General features: G+C 32.6%; 2 protein-coding genes across 5 annotated transcripts in view; both read left to right on the top strand.

Annotated features, from left to right (window-relative positions):
* LOC110111727 (probable cyclic nucleotide-gated ion channel 20, chloroplastic) overlaps positions 1-9,223 on the top strand; it is a 47,358-nt gene extending 38,135 nt beyond the window's left edge. For 3 of the 4 annotated variants that reach the window (XM_020843720.2, XM_020843723.2, XM_020843721.2), the window contains 4 exons: positions 391-520; positions 1,757-2,003; positions 2,543-2,705; positions 9,010-9,223. In XM_020843720.2, the coding sequence (XP_020699379.1) occupies positions 391-520; positions 1,757-2,003; positions 2,543-2,705; positions 9,010-9,145 (676 nt within the window). In that variant the 3' untranslated portion in view covers positions 9,146-9,223. Of the gene's footprint in view, positions 1-390; positions 521-1,756; positions 2,004-2,542; positions 2,706-5,032; positions 5,225-9,009 lie in introns of all 4 variants that reach the window. The other variant, XR_002304913.2, reaches the window with a different exon arrangement.
* Positions 9,224-16,990: 7,767 nt separating this feature from the next.
* Positions 16,991-17,872, top strand: LOC110111726 (syntaxin-112-like). The gene has a single exon (XM_020843719.1). It carries the CDS (start codon positions 16,991-16,993, stop codon positions 17,870-17,872), a length of 882 nt encoding a protein of 293 aa, XP_020699378.1.
* The last annotated feature ends 1,553 nt before the right edge of the window (positions 17,873-19,425 follow it).

A 19,425-nucleotide genomic window follows, 5' to 3' on the forward strand; every position in this document is an offset into this window, starting at 1 on the left:
CGTAGTTTAAGGAATTAATATATTCAAACAAGCATAACCATCAAGGAAATGAAAAATTTTAGCTCTTGTGTGAAAGTATAACAAGTGGTGCTAAGACCGTGTAAGTCCTTTTTTATTACCAAACTAATCATTCTTTCTTATTTTGTACTAAGAATTTTTGTAACCATAATTTAACTGCTCTAGTTTGATGGGCTATTCTTTCCTATGATAGTTCTACAAATTTCAGAATACAGTTAGCTCTTTCACTCTGCTATTTCATTCACATGTTAATGTTTAGGTATTTATAATTAACTTTATTTTGTTCAAGTGAGTAATATAATGTTTTTGATTTCTGTATTTCCTTATCAAGGTATTATGCTGTATGTTTTGATAAATTATGTTGAATAACAGGAAAGTGAGGCAAGCAGAGCGATTTTGTTGGGCCGCCACCAGAGGTGTAAATGAAGAAGAACTGTTAGAGAAGTTACCAGAGGATCTGCAGCGAGATATACGACGCCATTTTTTCAGTTTCCTTAAGAAAGTGAGTTTGATTCTCACGTTTGTGTTCCTTTTCTTATATTCATTTTTATTTTTATCAGGCGCAAGGCAATCTATTAAATATTACTAAAATGCTTTATGCTTCAAAATTTGTGCATGCTTTATCGATATTTAGAAAGTCAAAATTGTGCTTTTCATGCTTGAAATACATAATCTTGTTTTCAAATCTCTGCATCTTATTGCTATGCACTCCATCTTTTAGTTCTTATAATCTCCAAAAAATTTAGCTTGTAAAATATGTTGCACAAGTTACTAAAAATAAGATTGGTAAGCTGGCTAGTGTTGGGCTTTTCGCTTTAATATGTTCTGACATTATCATTGAATGAATCTTTAGACTTTGTTCCAATCATTTAGAAGTAAATCAATTTCAAATAGACAGTCATTGAAAAGCTTTTTCTTCAAACTTCAAGCATAAAAAATAAAACATGGAGATGGTATGCTATCTTAAAAGCTTGTTAAACTATGGTATTTTGAATCTTATGACCCATTGAGTCATCACCAAGTACCTTGAGAACCTTCTGCATATAATTGTATGAAATGGGTAAATTGTTTAGACCATGACACTACAAAATCTACCAAAAAACAAACTATGTTTATTTTAAAATATTTTACTCATTTGATAAGAAAGCAACCATTCGATAATACAGAGATTGGTGCAAGATGATTCATCTATGGTGCTGACCGAACCACAAATATTTGTCGGAATTGCCCCACAATCATTTTTGGACTAAATAAATTGCAATCGCTCCAAAAATTTCTGAATACAATGGTTTTGATTGATTCTGAAAAGCATGATTTAAAAATTGCTCTTGGTTCTTTTAGTTCCATTAGAATTTGCTTATGATTTAAATGTGTTTACTAGTATCTCTTGAGTTTCAAAATTAGTAGCATGCTAGTTTCTTTCAGGAATCAATAACAAGAGTTGATGTTCTTCAGCCATATATAATCTGATATCATAAAATTCTGACGAATAAGTGCAATTTAAAGCCTGTGAGATGCATAATTTGCTTTGCCAACCCAACAGGTCATGTATTGTTTACACTGTTTGCATAAATATGATATGTTACAGATGTTACTTAGGCGCTGTTACCATGGTCAATTAAGAAATCTGAGGGTATTGAGTTAAATTTAGTTTTTGAGAGGCCATGCTTGCATATTTTGGAGCTTTTGTTTTTCATTCACTTGAGAATCTGATTTATGCTATATATTTTATTTACAGGTTCGAATTTTCTCTTTGATGGATGAACCTGTCCTTGATGCTGTGTTTGAGAAATTGGGGCAGACATTATATATTGGAGGAAGCGATATCCTTTATCAAGGAGGCCCCATAGATAAAATGGTCTTTATTGTCAGGGGTAAAATGGAGAGCATAGGAGCAGATGGAAATGTGGCTCCCCTATCAGAAGGGGATGTTTGTGGGGAGGAGCTTCTGACATGGTGTCTGGAGCACTCCTCGGCGAATAAAGGTACAATCATGCTAAACCTTTATTTATAATTGGAAGGCATTGGTGAGCTGCTTCATAAATTTGATCAACTATAGACAAATGCAACAGCACTAAGATAATTTAAGCAACCAGTAGTTCTATTTGCTTTATGTGTACATGACTAGCATTCTTGTTGGAATCTGATGAGAATTTGACCATTTAGTAGAGCTGCATACATTAAAATAGTTTTTTAACGAAAAATTTGGATTATATTCAATAATTTGGATATATGTGGGCTTTTGTTTAATTTAAATAATGGGGGATAAAAACCTTCGTTAATCTCACCAAAGGTACTTATTTTTTCTTTTCTAAATTGTTTCTGATTATTTACTTTCTAACTGTAATGTTTTGGTCTCGTGGATTGGTTCAACTGCAAGACTTGCATGATTAAAAGACTACTCTTACAATATCTGGTATCTAGTTATATTAAGTGGACCAATCTTTTTGAATGTTGGTTGTGTAGTGAATGACTAATTTTTGTGAAGAAAAAAACTTATGCTAACTTTGATTTCATCATGCAGCTGTGGGGAGAGTTCGTTTCTCTGGACAAAGGTTGTTTTCCAACCGAACCGTTAGGTGTTTGACTAATGTTGAAGCATTTGCTCTCCGAGCTGCTGATTTAGAGGAAGTGACTATAATATTTTCAAGGTTCTTGCGAAACCCTCGTGTTCAAGGGGCTATCAGGTTAATGCTGTTTTTTTTTTTCTCTTGATCTCTATTTGTGCAATGCCTCATAATACCCTTAACAGTATAGGGAGTATTACTAACATAAACATAACATTTTCTTAAATCAATCACAACATTTTCTTAACAGACGAGACCTTGAAAGCTGCTTTTTCGAAAATTTTAATGAAAAGATCCAATAGTTTTCATTCATCACATTACTGGAAGTACCTAATAACTTTAAACTTCAACAAAATATACTTACATAGTAACTATAGAAATCCAAAGTAATATATCACTAGAAAGTTTACATATCTCAATTTTAGAATTCATAGATAAAGATAAATACTAACATTAAATATGAAATAACTTGCAAAATTAATCTGCAATGATCTTCACCTTTCCCTTTCTTGTAACAACAACCAGTAAGAAAAATGCTAGTGAGCTATGAGGCTCAGTAAGCTATGTGATAGGAAACACTTGGATTTCCACGTGTTTCATACCAATACCAAATTTGATAGGAAACACTTGGATTTCCACGTGTTTCACACCAATACCAAGTGGATCCAAGGGCACTTGGATTTCCACGTGTTTCACACCAATACCAAATTTGATAGGAAACACTTGGATTTCCACGTGTTTCACACCAATACCAAGTGGATCCAAGGGAAAACTGCTGTCCACAGCAGAAAAACAGCCAAAATACAAGAAACTCTGAGAGGAAAAACGTAGAAGAGCACGTAGGAAATGATGCAAACACTTTTATTTCGTTAACGGATGAAAAGCACTTGCAAGATACAACTTTCCTTCAATTCGAGAGGAAGGAAAAACTCTCCGACAATCTCCGGCAAAGCCAAGAGCCCAAACACACCAAACCCTAGATCTCAAGATAATTCAAATTCAAGATAATCTAAATCCCTCCCAAAACACCTAATTAAAGACAAAGGAATATTACAAATTACCTAAACACCCCTTAGTTCAAAATATTTCCCTCCTAATCTTGCATTGAGCCCATAATGGGCTCCACAAAGTTTCCGCCCAGTCTCTGGCTTCCGCTGGGTCTATTCCGTCGCCTGGAATAGACCCGGACCGGTCCCTCCTGGACCGGTCCAGCCGGCCCCTCCTGGGCCGACGTAACACTATGCAAATTAAATAACAATTGAAATGCAATGTTATAATAAATTGCAACAATGAAATCATCATTGGATCAACTTACCATTAATAGTAAAAGATCATACAATCTTATTTGACATCATCCTATTTCATTTGACGTAGACACCGAATATTAATTTTAGTCTTTAAAATTTTGGCTATACTTTCATAAACATATTCAATGGATAACAAGTAAATCCGACATTATCACCATTAAATAACATAGAGGTCCATTTTTTCTCTTTAGGGGTCCCTTTTGTCCCACCTGCTATGCAAGTTTAAAACTCTCTAGGGTCCCTTTTACCCCATCTACAATATAAGTTTAATATTTGGGTTCATTTTGCCCACTTGATATTACATATATCATATCATAGAATAGCCAATCTTTATCAATTAAATATTCAATAAAATTCATATATTCATAATTCATAAATGTATAATACGGTTATAGCCATTCCATATACTTCCCATATTCATAATTTATACATGATTTGCTATATACAAAATTCAATAAGAATTTGTATGTTCTGTATCTTACACTAATATCATACTAGAATGCCTTGTCAATATAAACTATGAAAACATTCAACTCATCATTGTACAGCTTATTTTCAACATCAATAATACATGTATGCAAGTGATCAATCATATCGAAAAACTTTGAAATATACTAATTATCATTATTAGAATATTCATGAAGCATTTATTTTTCTGGCCAATTCAAATAGCATTATAAACATATGTAGAATCAATAATTATGGCGTTTGTAAACTAAATCTACACAACTTAACTTCTTGACAAGTGGTCTCTTACTAACCTATACCATGTAACCTTCTTCTTTGATATGCTATCCCAAAACCTTTTTTCTGCATAAATATACGAATAATCCTACCATACGAATAGGATATCATCTTTAAGAAATATTACTAAATTTAGGTAGCATAAAAGATAACGATAAATAGTATACTTCTTATCTTCTTCTTCCTTTAAATTTCCTAGACTTCCTGCACCATGTCATCAATTCATACTCATTCTTATATCAAACTATAGTTTATCACAAAATTTCATATTAACCACATCTAAATCTTGATTACAACTTTTCACTAATTTCTATTTCACTAATTTGATAATACCTGCACTAAATCCTTACTGCACTGTGCCGAACTTCCCAATCAATGTGCCGAACTTCTCCACAGGAATGCCTGCTGCCGCTACCAAGCAACATCCGCCTCTTGCTACAGTACTGGGAACACTATGCCGATCAATGCTACAGTCCCGTAGGCAACACTGTGCCGAATTTCCTACAGTTTTCTGGACACTGTGCCGACGGGTGAACAGGGATTTCTGGATACTTTACCGAAATCTTCAGCAGTGCACTGTGCCCATAGGTTGTCTATTATGGAGTGAACCCCACATTGCTCTAACTGATCTATCTTCTTATCCAACCCAAAGGAAGCATCTATTCAAATAGAAATTTAATATTTTGCATTAAATTTCTATTGATTTTTATTTAATAGTATTTAACTATTAGTAAATTTAAATTATATTACTATGAAGTATTAATTAAGCTTATTTAATTTTAAAAATAATGGTTTGGATTTCTATTACCTGAAGATTCTGGTTGTTACAATTTGTAGGATATTGTTGGCAGGCATTAAAGTAACTTGTTATTTAGGAATGTGGAATCCTTTTCCTAGCAAGAGTTTGGACCACAATTCTTCTTTGATCAATCGAATAAATCGTGTATAGCCTTCCAGAAGTTGTCAAAACATCAAAAAAGAAATCTGAATAAAGTTTTAAGAAGATGCGGACAAACATTGTAGTTCTAAACTTTTTTGCGCGGATGATGGGGTTTTGCAAGGAAAATGACATTTTAAATTGCTTCTTCATGTAATTTTTTTCTCTTCCATCCTTCAGCAGCTCTCCTTAGAAGGGAAGCAAACAAAATAGATATTACTTCATAAATATTGTGCTCAAGGAGATTTGGAGTTAAAAATTGAAGTTCTTTTCAGTCCAATTGCATCATAAAGAAGGTAGTGCCAAAAATCCCAAATTGGCAGCTGCTTTGTGTTGAAATGTTTAATTTTGATGAAGAGAAAGCAGATTGTTAGCTACTGTGAAACATCTAATGTACATTTGAGAAGGGAAACATAACTTCTATTTGCAGAAATAATGGAAAATAAGAAATGAAAGATTGTTTCTATGTCTGCATTTTTTAGATTCAAGAATTTGATGATCTTATTCACTGATTATAGACGCTTGTTTAGAGCGGAGAATTTGATGATCTTATTTAGTCAGCAAAGATGCTTGTTTAGAGATTTCTCAATTGAGATCATTGTAGAGGAAGGCATTTTCAACATCTATTTGCAGTAAGGACTATCCGTGATTTATGAAAATTACAATTTTGACGATGTTGAGTTTGACACTTGGAGAGAATGTAACGAAATAATGTGACCCATAGGGTTAAGTAAAAATTTTGGCCGCTAGTTGTTCTTTATATTGTTTGATGGAGCCATCAAAATAAAACTTGAGAGTGAAACCCCATCTATAGGTGATTGGCTTGACCGAAGTGGGAGGGGAAACCAATTCCCATATATGTCAATTATGAAGGGCATTCATCTCAACATCTATGGATTCTTTCCATAGATGATGTGTTGTGCTTCTAGATATGTTTTAGGAATAGAAACAATACATAAGGATATGACAACACTACAATATGATGAGGATAAATAATTGAAGTTCATGAATGATTTAATAAAATGACAAGTAATTGACCTTAACCTTAGTGCATTTAGAAGATGTAGATATGAAGGCTATCTTAGGGGATATATATATTTGAACTAGATGGGGTGATAAGGGGGAGGTTGCGGTCGAGAACATCTTGGGTACATTTGTAGAGTAGAGGTCGGGAGCGAGACAACAAGAGGATGAACAAATGGTGATGGGCCAATAGTAGTTGCGAGAAAGAGAGTATCTCATGAAATGCAATATCAACCAGCATGCATAGATATTATGTAAGAGAATCATAACATCTATATGTTTTTTGAGTATAGTAGTACCTAAAGAATATTCAGTGAAATCACATGAGGAGATAGTTTATGATGTGCCTGAAAAATATGATCAAAACATGGAAAACCAAACACTTTATTGGGAAGAAAAATAGGTAGGTTGAGAGAAAGAGTGGTGATAAGCAATTGATTGTGGAGAAGTGTCAATTGTATACAATTAATAAGATAACATACATTTAGGGCCACATCTCCACAAAACTTTTGGGAGATATTTATGTAAAATATGGGTGTCCAGGTGATATCGATGCTGAATTTTATGTTATGTTACATTTTGCTAAGAGATATATGTATATAAGGTTTGGTGACAATGCATTTTTAATACAAAAAATTTTAATTGGGGTTTAATGTTTTCTAAAGCATTATCAGTTCAAAACACTTTGAGTGAAGTATAAAAAATTAAACATTTATTTCGGGATAAAAATTGTGGAACACAAGTACTTTTGGCTGACATTTTAACAAATATACTAGTTACTCTAGAATTATCATCAATAAGAATAACAAAACAATATAATCGTAACTGAGTCAAATCAGGACTTGGCCTTAAAATATTCAAAGGAACTAACTCAAAAGAAAGAAGATAATAATGACCAGTGGATGATAGGAATGTCACATGATGGTTACTCAATTCTTCAAAATTTTGACAGAAGTGATAAATTCCTGAAGTATGACGATATTGACCCAAGGAGCAATGCTATTAATAAGGAATACTAGTGGAGGAAAGGGTAGATGAGGTTATAGTAAAATTTATTCAACACCTCCACTAATCATCTTGTTGAAGTTGGGATCCTAAAAAACATAATAAGCTCAGTAATGGTTATGGAGATATTTTAAGGTTCTAGTAAATTTTATTGAAATTTTGGGAGCGATAACACATCGAGAAAATAAGGTTTCAAGAAGGGTGAACAATACTTTTTCCAGTCAGAGGATGGGAAATCATTGGTGATAAAGCTTGGGGTAAATTTGTGTAATGAATAAAATAATTATGAATTCTCTATCATATGGAGGATGCACCTGAATATAAAACATGGGACATGCAAATAGAGACGGAAGTTGCAGAACTTGGGAAAGAGATGACTTGAGAAACTTAGTGAGACGCTTTTTGATTATTTAAGCAGTGTATTGTATTCATCCAAAGGGATAGTAGCCAAGCTAAAACTGTATGAAGATTGTAACCCATAGCTATGTGGATTCATGATGTGTGGTTGAAGGATAATCATATTTTTCCCAACATTGTTATCACTATTGGAAAATGATCTAAACCGGTGGCATTTCCGGCGGTTAGAAAACCGGCGGAAATTTTGACAGTTAAGCCAGCAGATTGACCGCTGGTAATAGCCTATTTTTGTCGGAAATGGATGATTTTCCTGTAGTATAAGTAGGATGATTAATATGGTTGCAAGGAGGAAATAGACAAAAAATTCTTTTATGGTAAAAAAGGATTTATGAATAAGCAAGTTTTGAGCAAATGATCTAGTTGATAAATATACAAGATTTGGTTGTTTCACAGAAAATTTTCCTAGTTAGACTAAGGCTAATATGATGATGAGGATGATGATGAAGGTGAAAGGCTAGCATTCGGACTCGAATATGCAAAAACAATTGATGCATCAAATGATTTCAAAAACAAAACTTCAGCTAATATTTACCTGATTTGATTAGTGCTTTCATTTTTCTCAGACCCTTATACTTTTAGACCTAGCTAGTCTCATCCGATTTTAAGTTTCCTCGTTTTTAAGGGCTCGTTTGATTAATTTTTTTTCCTCCTTTCTCCGTTTGGATACGCCAAAATCAGTTACTTCGAACTGTTTGGAAACAAAATTTAATCGTAATTACTTGTCAATAAACATCGGTTTTTTGGCAGTTACAAAATTTTTTCTTTGTCTGCTTATTCATGCCCAAAACACCGTTTTAGATGCAAAATGTCCAAATTAACCCTAAGTGTACCAATAAAACGAACAAGCACATTTATAGAGTATTGCTTATTATATTTCAAACCTTTTATGTTGACAAAACAGACTTTTAGCCGGAAATCTTGATAAATATGATGGATTTAGTAGATATTGAGATGTTGCATTGACAATTATTTATTTTTTCTGAACCAACAGATACGAGTCACCATACTGGAGATATGTTGCTGCCACCCGTATTCAGGTGGCATGGAGATACCGGCAATGGCGTTTGAAGAGAGCTAATAAATTCAGCAAAGGACCTTCTCATTCCAGTCATCTCATCTCAAGATAAATCTGTCACGACCCGGCGTGGCGGCTCGTTAATTTGATTTAGAAAATGAGATTATGATTTTACCATCCGACCGCCTGTTCTCGCATCAAAGCCTAACACTCACCTTGAAATTGTAACTACAATTTTTTTTTCTTTTCAATTTTTCTTAATTTAGCTTATCTCAAGAAAACAGATGTATCTGGTAGAGAGGAGGTTCCAGGAAACTTTTATGATGCTATGTGTGGGCTGCTTGAAAAATGCTTGTTCAAGTTACCCTTGCAAGAATTGCATGTTCATTAGAAAAAAAATATCAAAAACCTGTTTAGGAGAAAAGAAAAAGAAATATAATGAGAGTTTACTGACAAAAATGATTGGGAAATAAAAAGAAGTTGAGAGAGAATTTAGAGTGAGAAATCTTTGATATTTTATACGATTGTCAGAAAGTGTAAAGACTTGAGCAAAGAGTGATCAATACTTTGTTTGGGACTATTTTATACGATTAGCTTACTAATATGCTCATTCAATCAATTATTAGTATTAAAATATATTTTTTGTAAATTAAAAGAGTTAATAAACTTCATGTTTCCAACTTGCATAATTCTTCATCATCCTTATTCTTGAAAGTTGATTGCATAAATATTGAGGTGCCACATACCGCTGTGATGATCACAAATTTTTGGAAGGAGATATTTGATGGACTTGCACAAATTTGTAGACTTTTGCCCCTCAATTTGGTAAAATTATTCTGTGGATACGGATGTCGTCTGGAGGTGAATCAAAACGAGCCATGTCACTTTTTTGTTGTATATCGCGGCTGTGTGCTATGGGATGTAGCGCGTTCCGATTCGCCTTTGTATGCACAGAATAACTTTTCCTCAATTTGAGGACTCAAACTTTGCAACGTTTAATTTGTAATTTTATATTCTGATTATTATTTTCTTTATTGGAATAACCTTTTCTTGGCTATTCATGGCTTGTTTTGGAATTGAACAGTGCATTAAAGGTAACATTGGGAACCCTCCATAAGTTGTTTGGCCACCTCTCCCCTCTGATTTTTTCCTCTAAAATGCTTTGTATTGAGGTAGCCAAAGAGACATAATTACCTACAAACATAGATTTTATGTAATAAAAATTTCTCAAGTTTTGAATGATAAAATTATTTTGTAGAATTACAGTGTTAATGCTTGGTGACAAAGCTTGATCTTTTCTTGGTGAAAATGGTATTTATCAATGTGGTTCCATTTTACTCATTTTAACACCTGCTTTTGCCTCTCTGACATCTCCCTCATTTTAACGTTGTGTGGGTTCGAGTCTTATTTAAGGCAAACTAACACACACAACATATACACAAAGACTCGAATCCAAAGCCTCTAAGTTGGAAGCCTAAGCTTTCAACCAACATGCTAAAGTGAGTTGTGTAAGAGACTACCCATCCAGCACTTAAGTGTCATGATCCAACCCAAGTATTTGGAACACTAAGACTGTGTTTGAGACGGCTTTCTTACTGCTTCTTAAAGCACCTTTCTAGTACAAAAATTAAAATTTTTGTACTAGAAAGCTATTTTAAGAAGCAATAAGAAAGCCGTCCCAAACAAAGCATAAGTCAGGAATAATAGTGGGACGTAATTTAGTTCTTTCAGCATTAACTAAATAATCAAATAAATAACATCTAAATATTGGAAAGAGATATTAATCATCATAATTCAGTTGGAACAAATATAATATCATTCTTATCCATCTTGATTTGAACCTCTTCTTTTGTACATGAAGCTTTCTCGATCAGTAAATTACTTGCGGGTTTACCTAAAATATTTAATTAAGCGGGTTGAGTTTTCTGTCATTAAAATTTAGTGGTTAATTACAATTGTATAAGATAGAAAATTAAAAAAAATGGTGCATGAATTGTGATGATTTATTCTTTAACTTTATAATTAAAAATAAATATAAACATAGGTACTACAAGTTTTTATTTGTCATGAATATTCTTTAATATAAAGATTTCTATTTTTTTTCTTTTTCGTAAATCATCTATTTCGGGAGCATCATTTAAAATTTCGTATCATTGAAGATACAATCATTTTTATTTTCATTTCCTATTTTTTTCATTTTTTGTGCACGGATAAGCTGCATCCCCAGCCAATATTCTTGTGTTCGGCACAGTGCTAAGATTGAAGAGTGCGACACAGTGAGTTGAAGGAGAGATCAACATAGTGTTGGAAGTGCTCGGTAGTGCAAATAACGACGACTATTAGAGTCCTTGAGTAATTATTGTGTCCGGACACCGAATGCATCCATAGACCAATAACAAAATACCACGTCACTAAAGCACTCGGTACCGTGCTCGGTGCAGCACTCGGTACCGCGCTCGACACACTCGATATGCTCGATATTATGTCCGGATGTAATAATTTTTCCGTTGAATGACTGCGTGAGAGAGAAATTGCAGTGTGAATGCAATTGATGTGAGAATACAATTACTGTGAGTGAGTAATTGCTTCGAGGGAACAGTGACTGCGTGGGAGTAATAAACAGCGAAGGAATAATAAGAAGGAAAGTTTAGGGAATAAAGAAAAGGAAATAGGCAAGCAATTTGTTTGTATGTCAATGTTTATAGATGTCTTTTAGATTTACAAAAAGGTTATGAAAGTTTCTGAGGAAATTATTCCTAATTAAATTTTAGGATTCATTGGGTATATGCAAAAGGGAGGTTTTGATATAAATTTTTATGTTAAATATAAGTTGATGTTATACATTTCATTAAATTATGGAATTTATAAAATTTGAAAGAGGTGATTGTAGGTTATTTACAAACGCAGAGGAATAAGAGGTGGAGGATCGGAGAAGATAGCTCGTCAGGAAAGTAAGTTATGTAAATTCTAATTTTCAAAAGAAAAAAAAATTAATTACAATGTCATTTGACTTATTTGAAGAGATAAATTCATTAAAAGGATTTCAATTAGTGAAGATGAGCATACATTCAAGTATTCATGTACAAGTAACTACATATCTATATGAATAATTGAAGTTTGAAATAAGATCAAGTATGGTTGTTTTAATTTTTTCCTTATGTTCAATGGAGCATAGTTAAGCCTGACATTATCATTATTGAACTACATAGATATCTCTTTTGCCTCTTTAGGGGTCTTTTTTGTCCCACCTGCTATGCTTGTATCTTATCCTGAGTCCCTTTTGCCCCACTTACAAGGCAGGCATCATATCATTTTATAGTCAACCTTTTATAATTTGATATTAAGTAGATCGAGTCCAATTATTCATAATTCATACATGCATTATATTATTGCATACTTCCATAACAATCTCTCTGTTATAGTGTTTGCATAAAAATCATGTGTTTACAATAGATAAAGAATTGAAGTTCTTTTCATAATATTTCCAACTAAGAAAAGTTTTAAACAATTATACTTGATCTTATTTCAATATCGAATTATTCATATGGATATGCAGTTGCTTGTACATGAATACATGAATGTATGCTCATATTTACTAACTGGAACCATTTTAGTGCATTTATTTCTTCAAATAAGTTAAGTGACATTGTATTTATACAGAATTAACAATTCTTGCTTTTGTAATTTAGAATTTACGTAACTTACCTTCCTAACGAGTTGTCTCCTCCAATCTTCCAGCTCTTACTCTTTTGTATTTGTAAGTAACCTATAATCACCTCTTTCAAATTCTATAAATTCCACAATCTATTACTCAAGTAAATTACATAACATCAACTTATATTTACATAATAATTTACCTCAAAATCTCCCTATTGCATATACCTAATAAATCATAAAACACAATTAGGTATAATTACTTTAGAATCTTTTACCAACATTTTGAAAATCTAAAAGATAACAATAAAGTTGGGTCTGATAATTAAAGCCTTTTTCAATCAATTCTGTCAACTAACTATTTAATTCTTGTAATTTCTTAGTTACTATTATATAAGGTGCTTTTATAATTGGATATGTTCAAGGTTGTTCAAGGTTCTGATAATAAAAGCCTTTTTCATTCCATTCTTTCAAGAAAATATCTACAGATTCATTCACTATATGAATGAAATTTATATCATCACTCATCCCTTTAATAGCTTCTAACTTTGCCAAAAAAATAATTCACCTACTCTTATACTTTTTATACACTTGACTAGAAGCAATGAATGAAGAAATTACTTCTTTTTCACACTAAAAAAAAAATCTCTTCTCCTGACAAATTAAATTTGACTTTTTCTTCCAACATTCAATGGTGGCAAAGTATTTGACTAACCAACACATTATTAAAATGATTTCAAACTCTACTAATAGAAGTATTATCAATTCTGATTGAAATTATCTACCAATTATCATAATATTAACTGAACATGATGCATTGACGATTAAAGAATTACCCACAAGTAACCGAATATAACCAGAATTAAAAATATTTGGCTTCACATGTAGTTTTTTACACAGAATATCTCATACATAAGATAATGAGGTGTGCCATAATAAAAAGAACTTTAACTAATAAATCTAAAATATTTATAGTACATGTCACTACTTCAAAAGATTTCTTTACTTCTTGAGAAGTTAAAGCAAACACAAGAGTTGGTGCTGATCTCACTGCTTCCCCTGAGGCTTCACCTTTTATCTCAAAAGCTGGTTGATTCATTTGTGGCTTAGCACCTTCGTAATGATTTGTCTATTGAATGCATTTTAATTCTCTAACTCGTTAAGTATTTTTTGGATAGTTTTTGATGATGTATCCTAATTCCCTACACACATATTTTTTTTTTTTTTTGAGTTCATTAGACGTCTTCCTAGATGAGATTTCCCATAATTTATACATGCTGGTATTACACAAAACCCTGTAGGCTGCTGCTGTTGATCCTGATGAAATTTTTATCTTTTTGATTGACCACTCCGATGATCAATTGGCCTCTTTTTACTATCAGCCTTCTATTTCTATTTAATCATATCTATATCATGCTCTAATTGTTTAACACTTTCAAATAATTCAACAAATTTTTTTATGTATAGAGAAATTAAAGGTTGTCTCAATGAATCTCTGAGGCCCTTCAAAAATCTATAACACTTTTCAATAGGAGTACTGATAAGCTTTGGGGCATACCTCGATAGAAATGTAAATTCTGCTTCACATTGAATAAAAGCAAAGGTTGACAACTTTTTTGCATCGCTTGCGTTGCTAATGGAGAAACATACTACTCCCTCAAAACTTATTTGAATTCCTCCCAAGTAATTAAATCCTCTACTCAACCATTAAATTTTTCCAGTTGTTGTCCCCTCCATCATCATTCTACCTAACCTTCTAACGTACATAGAGATTGAAAGGGATACACATATATTCTCAAGACATCTCATTCCAATCAAAATTTTCTCAATCCTTATAATGCAATCCTCAACAGTTCTGACATTTACTTCTCCTTTAAATAAAAGACAGTTTTAAACTTCGGAAGAGTTTTAAGTGCTTATCTACTTTCATATTGACATGAGCACCTGCCTTTGTATTGTACTGCTACTAGGAGTTATAGGAGTAACTGGAATAGTTGCAAGTAGAACATTAGGTCTTGCAGATCCTACGAGAGATTGCATCTTTTTCATCATCTATATTATCATATTTATCATCTGCTTTTGCATCATATTTCCTGACATTATACTGGTTGGGTCAGACACTACATGTACATTATCCACTTTTGATGATCTGCCTTCAATTCTACTGGTGTAACCTTTTTAGGATCCTAAGGTGTTATATCATATTGAGATGGCAAATCATTAGTCCGTTTAGGTACCCTTTCAGTCATTATATCTGCAATGCATTATATTATAAATTATACATTCATGAAATTATGCACACACATTAATATGTTACTTTATATGCTACTGGCAAGCAAGATTGAAGTTAGACTTATTACTAACCTAGAAATATCAATCTCTCCTAAACTCTGCAATAGTTCCATTAAATCTAATTCTCTTCTCTTAAACACTAAGTTTGCTTAAGCTTTCGTAATTAAATCCTTAGAATCTTAAATATTTTATTTGATATCACTTTTGTAACAATCCATGATACCCATTATCAGTAATGTAGAGTGTCACATTAATAAACATAACATTTATATATATATATATATATAATAATCTCTCAGTTATATTATTTGCATAAAAAGACTGTATCTACAATAGGTAAAGAATTAAACTTCTTTCCATAATCTTACCAACTAAGAAAAGTTTTAAATAATTATACTTGATCTTATTTCAATATCCAATTATTCATATGTACATGGAGTTGCTTGTACATGAATACTTGAATGTATGCTCATATTCACTAATTGAAATTCTTTTAATGCATTTATCTCTTTAAATAAGTCAAGTGACATTGTATGTATATATAATTAACAATTCTTGCTTTTGTAATTTAAAATTTACATAACTTACCTTCCTAACGAGCTATCTCCTCCAATCCCCTGCCTCCTACTCTTTTGTGCTTGTAAGTAAACTACAAACACCTCTTTTAAATTCTATAAATTAGACAATTTATTACTCAAATAAATTATATAACATCAACTTATATTTAATATAATAATTTACCTCAAAACCTTCCTTATGCATATACCCAATAAATTCTAAAATACAATTAGGTAAATTGATTTAGATTCTTTTATCAACTTTTTGAAAATCTAAAAGGTAACAATAAACATTAAAGTTTCATACCTCCTCCATGTTTCTTCTAATGCTCTTTTCTTCTACTCCTTTCCACTACTCCTAATCCCCACACAGACATTGTTCCTTCAATTAATGTGCTAACTCACATAAATTTTTCTTTCCATAAAATGCCTCTCAAGCATCTATTCAGAAAACTAATTTCATTTTAATAATTATAGTAATTATCTATTAACAATAATTAGTCATAATAAAACGTTAAACTTTCATATAAATTTTCAGGTTACTTGAATTAATAAAAAATTATATTTTTACCTTAAACTCTTTGAGTATTAGATTTTCGGATCAAATTTTTAGAAATTTTTAATACCTTTTTAATGTTGTGTTCGGCTGGATGTTGATTCCTCAAATGATATGTAAGTATGAAAAATAATTTTTAGGACAATTCATCTCCTTGCAATGGCATGAGATATTGTTTATTTATTTTTGATGATTTTTTTCTTATTCTTTTCTTTTGTAAAATACATTATTTATTTTAACAACCATTTCTTATTTCATTGAAATATGTTTCTAAATTATGAAGTGAATTTCAATTGGATTTTTAGTGATTTTTCATTTCTCTTTTTATTTAATCACTTGTTAAATCAAACTTTTTCTTATTTTTTTCAATTTATATTTTAAGACAAGAATTAATATTGACTTTATGAAAAAGTAGATAAAAACAATATTGAAAATATTTTTCTATTTCAAAATCATTGCCTTTATATTAGTTCCCATCACTTGAAATTAAATTTAAATTTGTGGCATTAAAAATAAAGTTCTTAATTTCTTTAGTGAGGAAAAAATTAAAAAGAAAGCACCGTTTGGAGGCTCTAACAGCTACAGTTCCTTCTTTGCGTCGCAGTTTTTTCAAATCATATGAACGTTACGGAAAAATTCAAGAATCAAGACTTCAAACTCTTCGTTTCCCCTTCGCCCTTTTTTCAAATCACATAACGTTGCCCTAAAATTCAAATTTTCAACCCTTCGCTTCCACTTCGCACTTCTCCTTCTCCCTTCTCCCCACTCTCTCTCTCTCTCTCACTCATATTTTCTAACGTACGTCCATTCTTCTCCAAAGCTAGTAAGAATCTCCCTCTCTTTCAAATTCTCATTTCAAGTTCTTGTTCCCTCAATCCCTCAAAAGATGAACAATCTCATGACGAAATCCTTCCTCAACTACGCGGACCTAAAAAAACAAGCCCTCAAAGATGACCTAGAGATTGGTCGCCACACAGGTGCCGAGGAAGACAACCTATCCCTCTTCTTCCAAGAAGTAACAAACATCACAACAGAAATGGAATCCATCTCCAATCTCCTACTCGACCTCCACCGCCTCAATCAAGATTCCAAGTCCATACACAGCCCCAAACTCCTCCGCGGTATGGCCGACCAAATGGATTCCGACATGGTCAACATCCTCCGCAAAGCTAACATCATCAATCTCCAACTCAAAGTCCTCGATGAATCCAACACAGCCAACCGCCAAATCTCCCCTGCTTTTGCCGAAGGCAGTGCAGTCGATCGAACCAGAATCTTTGTCACTGGAGCCGTGAGGAATAAACTAAGGGGAATGATGAATGAGTTCCAAGAACTAAGGGAGAAAGTTGTGGCTGATCATCGAGAAGGATTGAAGAGGAGGTACTTTGCTGCAACAGGGGAATTGCCTAACGAGGAAGTGATTGATGGAATGATATATGGAAATGAAGGAGAAAAGCTGGTTTTGGTTGGGAAGAAGAGTGAGTTGGGTTTGGAAGCAGAGGAGAGGAGGAGAGCTGTGGAGGAGATACGAAGGAGCTTAAATAAATTGCAGATGATATTTTTGGACATGGCTGTGTTGGTGGAGAAACAGGGAGAGGAATTAAATGATATTGAAGGGCATATGGCCTGTGCTAAGAGCTTTGTGAACGAGGGAACGGGGCAACTCGCGGAGGCTTTGCATGAGAGGAAGAAAAAGAGGAAAAGACAAGGTTTGCTCTGTTTTTGTGCGGTTGCTGCGGCAGTGCTGCTTGTTTTACTGCTACTTAGTTTTGTTGAATGAGTAGTTCTGTTTTTAATTTGAATTTTTCTTGCAAATATTTCAGACCTTAAGACTTTTTTTGTTCTGGATAATTGGATAGAGAAATGCTTCGTCTGCTTACCGAATTATTAGTTTTTTCTACCTGTGCATCTGCTTATTTTTTTGAACATATGAGACGATATGTGTACAAGTCTACTACTAATGCCACAAGCCTTCTCACTTACAATCTAGACTCTTCCAGAATTTATGACAATCTTCCGAATTAATTACAAAAAATAAATTTATTTGCATATCCAATTCATTTTAGACTTCATTTGGGATGACTTTCTTACTGCTTCTTAAAACAACTTTTTAGTAGAAAAATTAACTACTAAAAATATGCTTTAAGAAGCGTTAAGAATGCCATCCCAAATGAAGCCTTAGTCTATTGACTGAGAGCTTGTGTTTTCAAAAATCCGATTTTGAGTACCTGACCTTGTAAATGCATCTGTGAGGAACTTGAGAAGCCTTATAGTCTTATTCCATTAGAACAACTTTTTAAACATGTAAGCACAAATGATGCATCAAAAATAAGCTGAGGGGGTGGAGTAGGCCAAATTGGGGATAATATTGAAGGTGTAACGGTACTCTCCAAACCCCTCTTTTTTGAACTGAAAGAAGATTCTGTGTCGAACTCTGGAAATAAGGAGTTTGCACTGTCCTTTGTTGTTAGGGATGATGATTTTTTTTTTCTTTTTTCTTCTGAAGATCTATGAGCAAGTTAGAAGGATTCTTCGATGATTGTGTTGATTGAGTGTCTCTAATCTTCGATGATTGTGTTGATTGAAAATCTATCAGCAATTTATGATCTGTAGCAACTAATTTCTATTGTCGATCGGATAAAATTCACAAAATTCATTGCAAGGAATGCTTCATTATCTTTTAGTTTTTAGAAGGATAACTACAATGCATGATGTTATAGGCGATTCACTGACTATGTTGTACCGATACACCTATTTATGAAGGCGTGTTATATCCTATAGCTTATAAACAATTTATGTTTATGCTTTTCTTGTTGTACTAGACATTCAATGCTTACTTTTATTTTGATATTATAAGCTACAAGGCTTCAAATGATATTGCTTTCATTTTTTTTGGTAGTTTCAAATATTATGTTTGGATAGCTTTTTTAATTTTTATGTATGATTTATAAATTATAATATCGTGTCCGCGTCATACCTGTATCCCATATTTTTAAGAATTGACGTGTCCCGTATCTGTATTGTGTCGTATTCGTGTTGCCATATTTGTATCGGTGCAATATAGTTCACAGATCTCCATATATTATACTCATTACAATGACAATTCAATAATAAAAAACTCATAAAAATTTCTATGTATAATTTCTTATTGAGAATTTATCTTTCTTTGCACTAAAATTGTCTTTTTTTATTCTTATTTTATTGGATCACTAAATTTGTGCGCAATAGGCTCTAACATAGCAATACATAGTCTTTATTTAGCACCGTTGAAGTAATCCAATCAAACTAATGTAAGAGAAATAGGTAACAACAGCAACAAAAAGTTTTTATCCT

Source organism: Dendrobium catenatum, unplaced genomic scaffold, assembly GCF_001605985.2.
Source record: "Dendrobium catenatum unplaced genomic scaffold, ASM160598v2 fragScaff_scaffold_993, whole genome shotgun sequence".
Classification (NCBI taxonomy): Eukaryota; Viridiplantae; Streptophyta; class Magnoliopsida; order Asparagales; family Orchidaceae; genus Dendrobium; species Dendrobium catenatum.

Bases quoted from the DNA above. Each gene is read 5' to 3' on its own strand.
- LOC110111726 (XM_020843719.1), top strand. From the start codon at position 16,991: ATGACGAAATCCTTCCTCAACTACGCGGACCTAAAAAAACAAGCCCTC.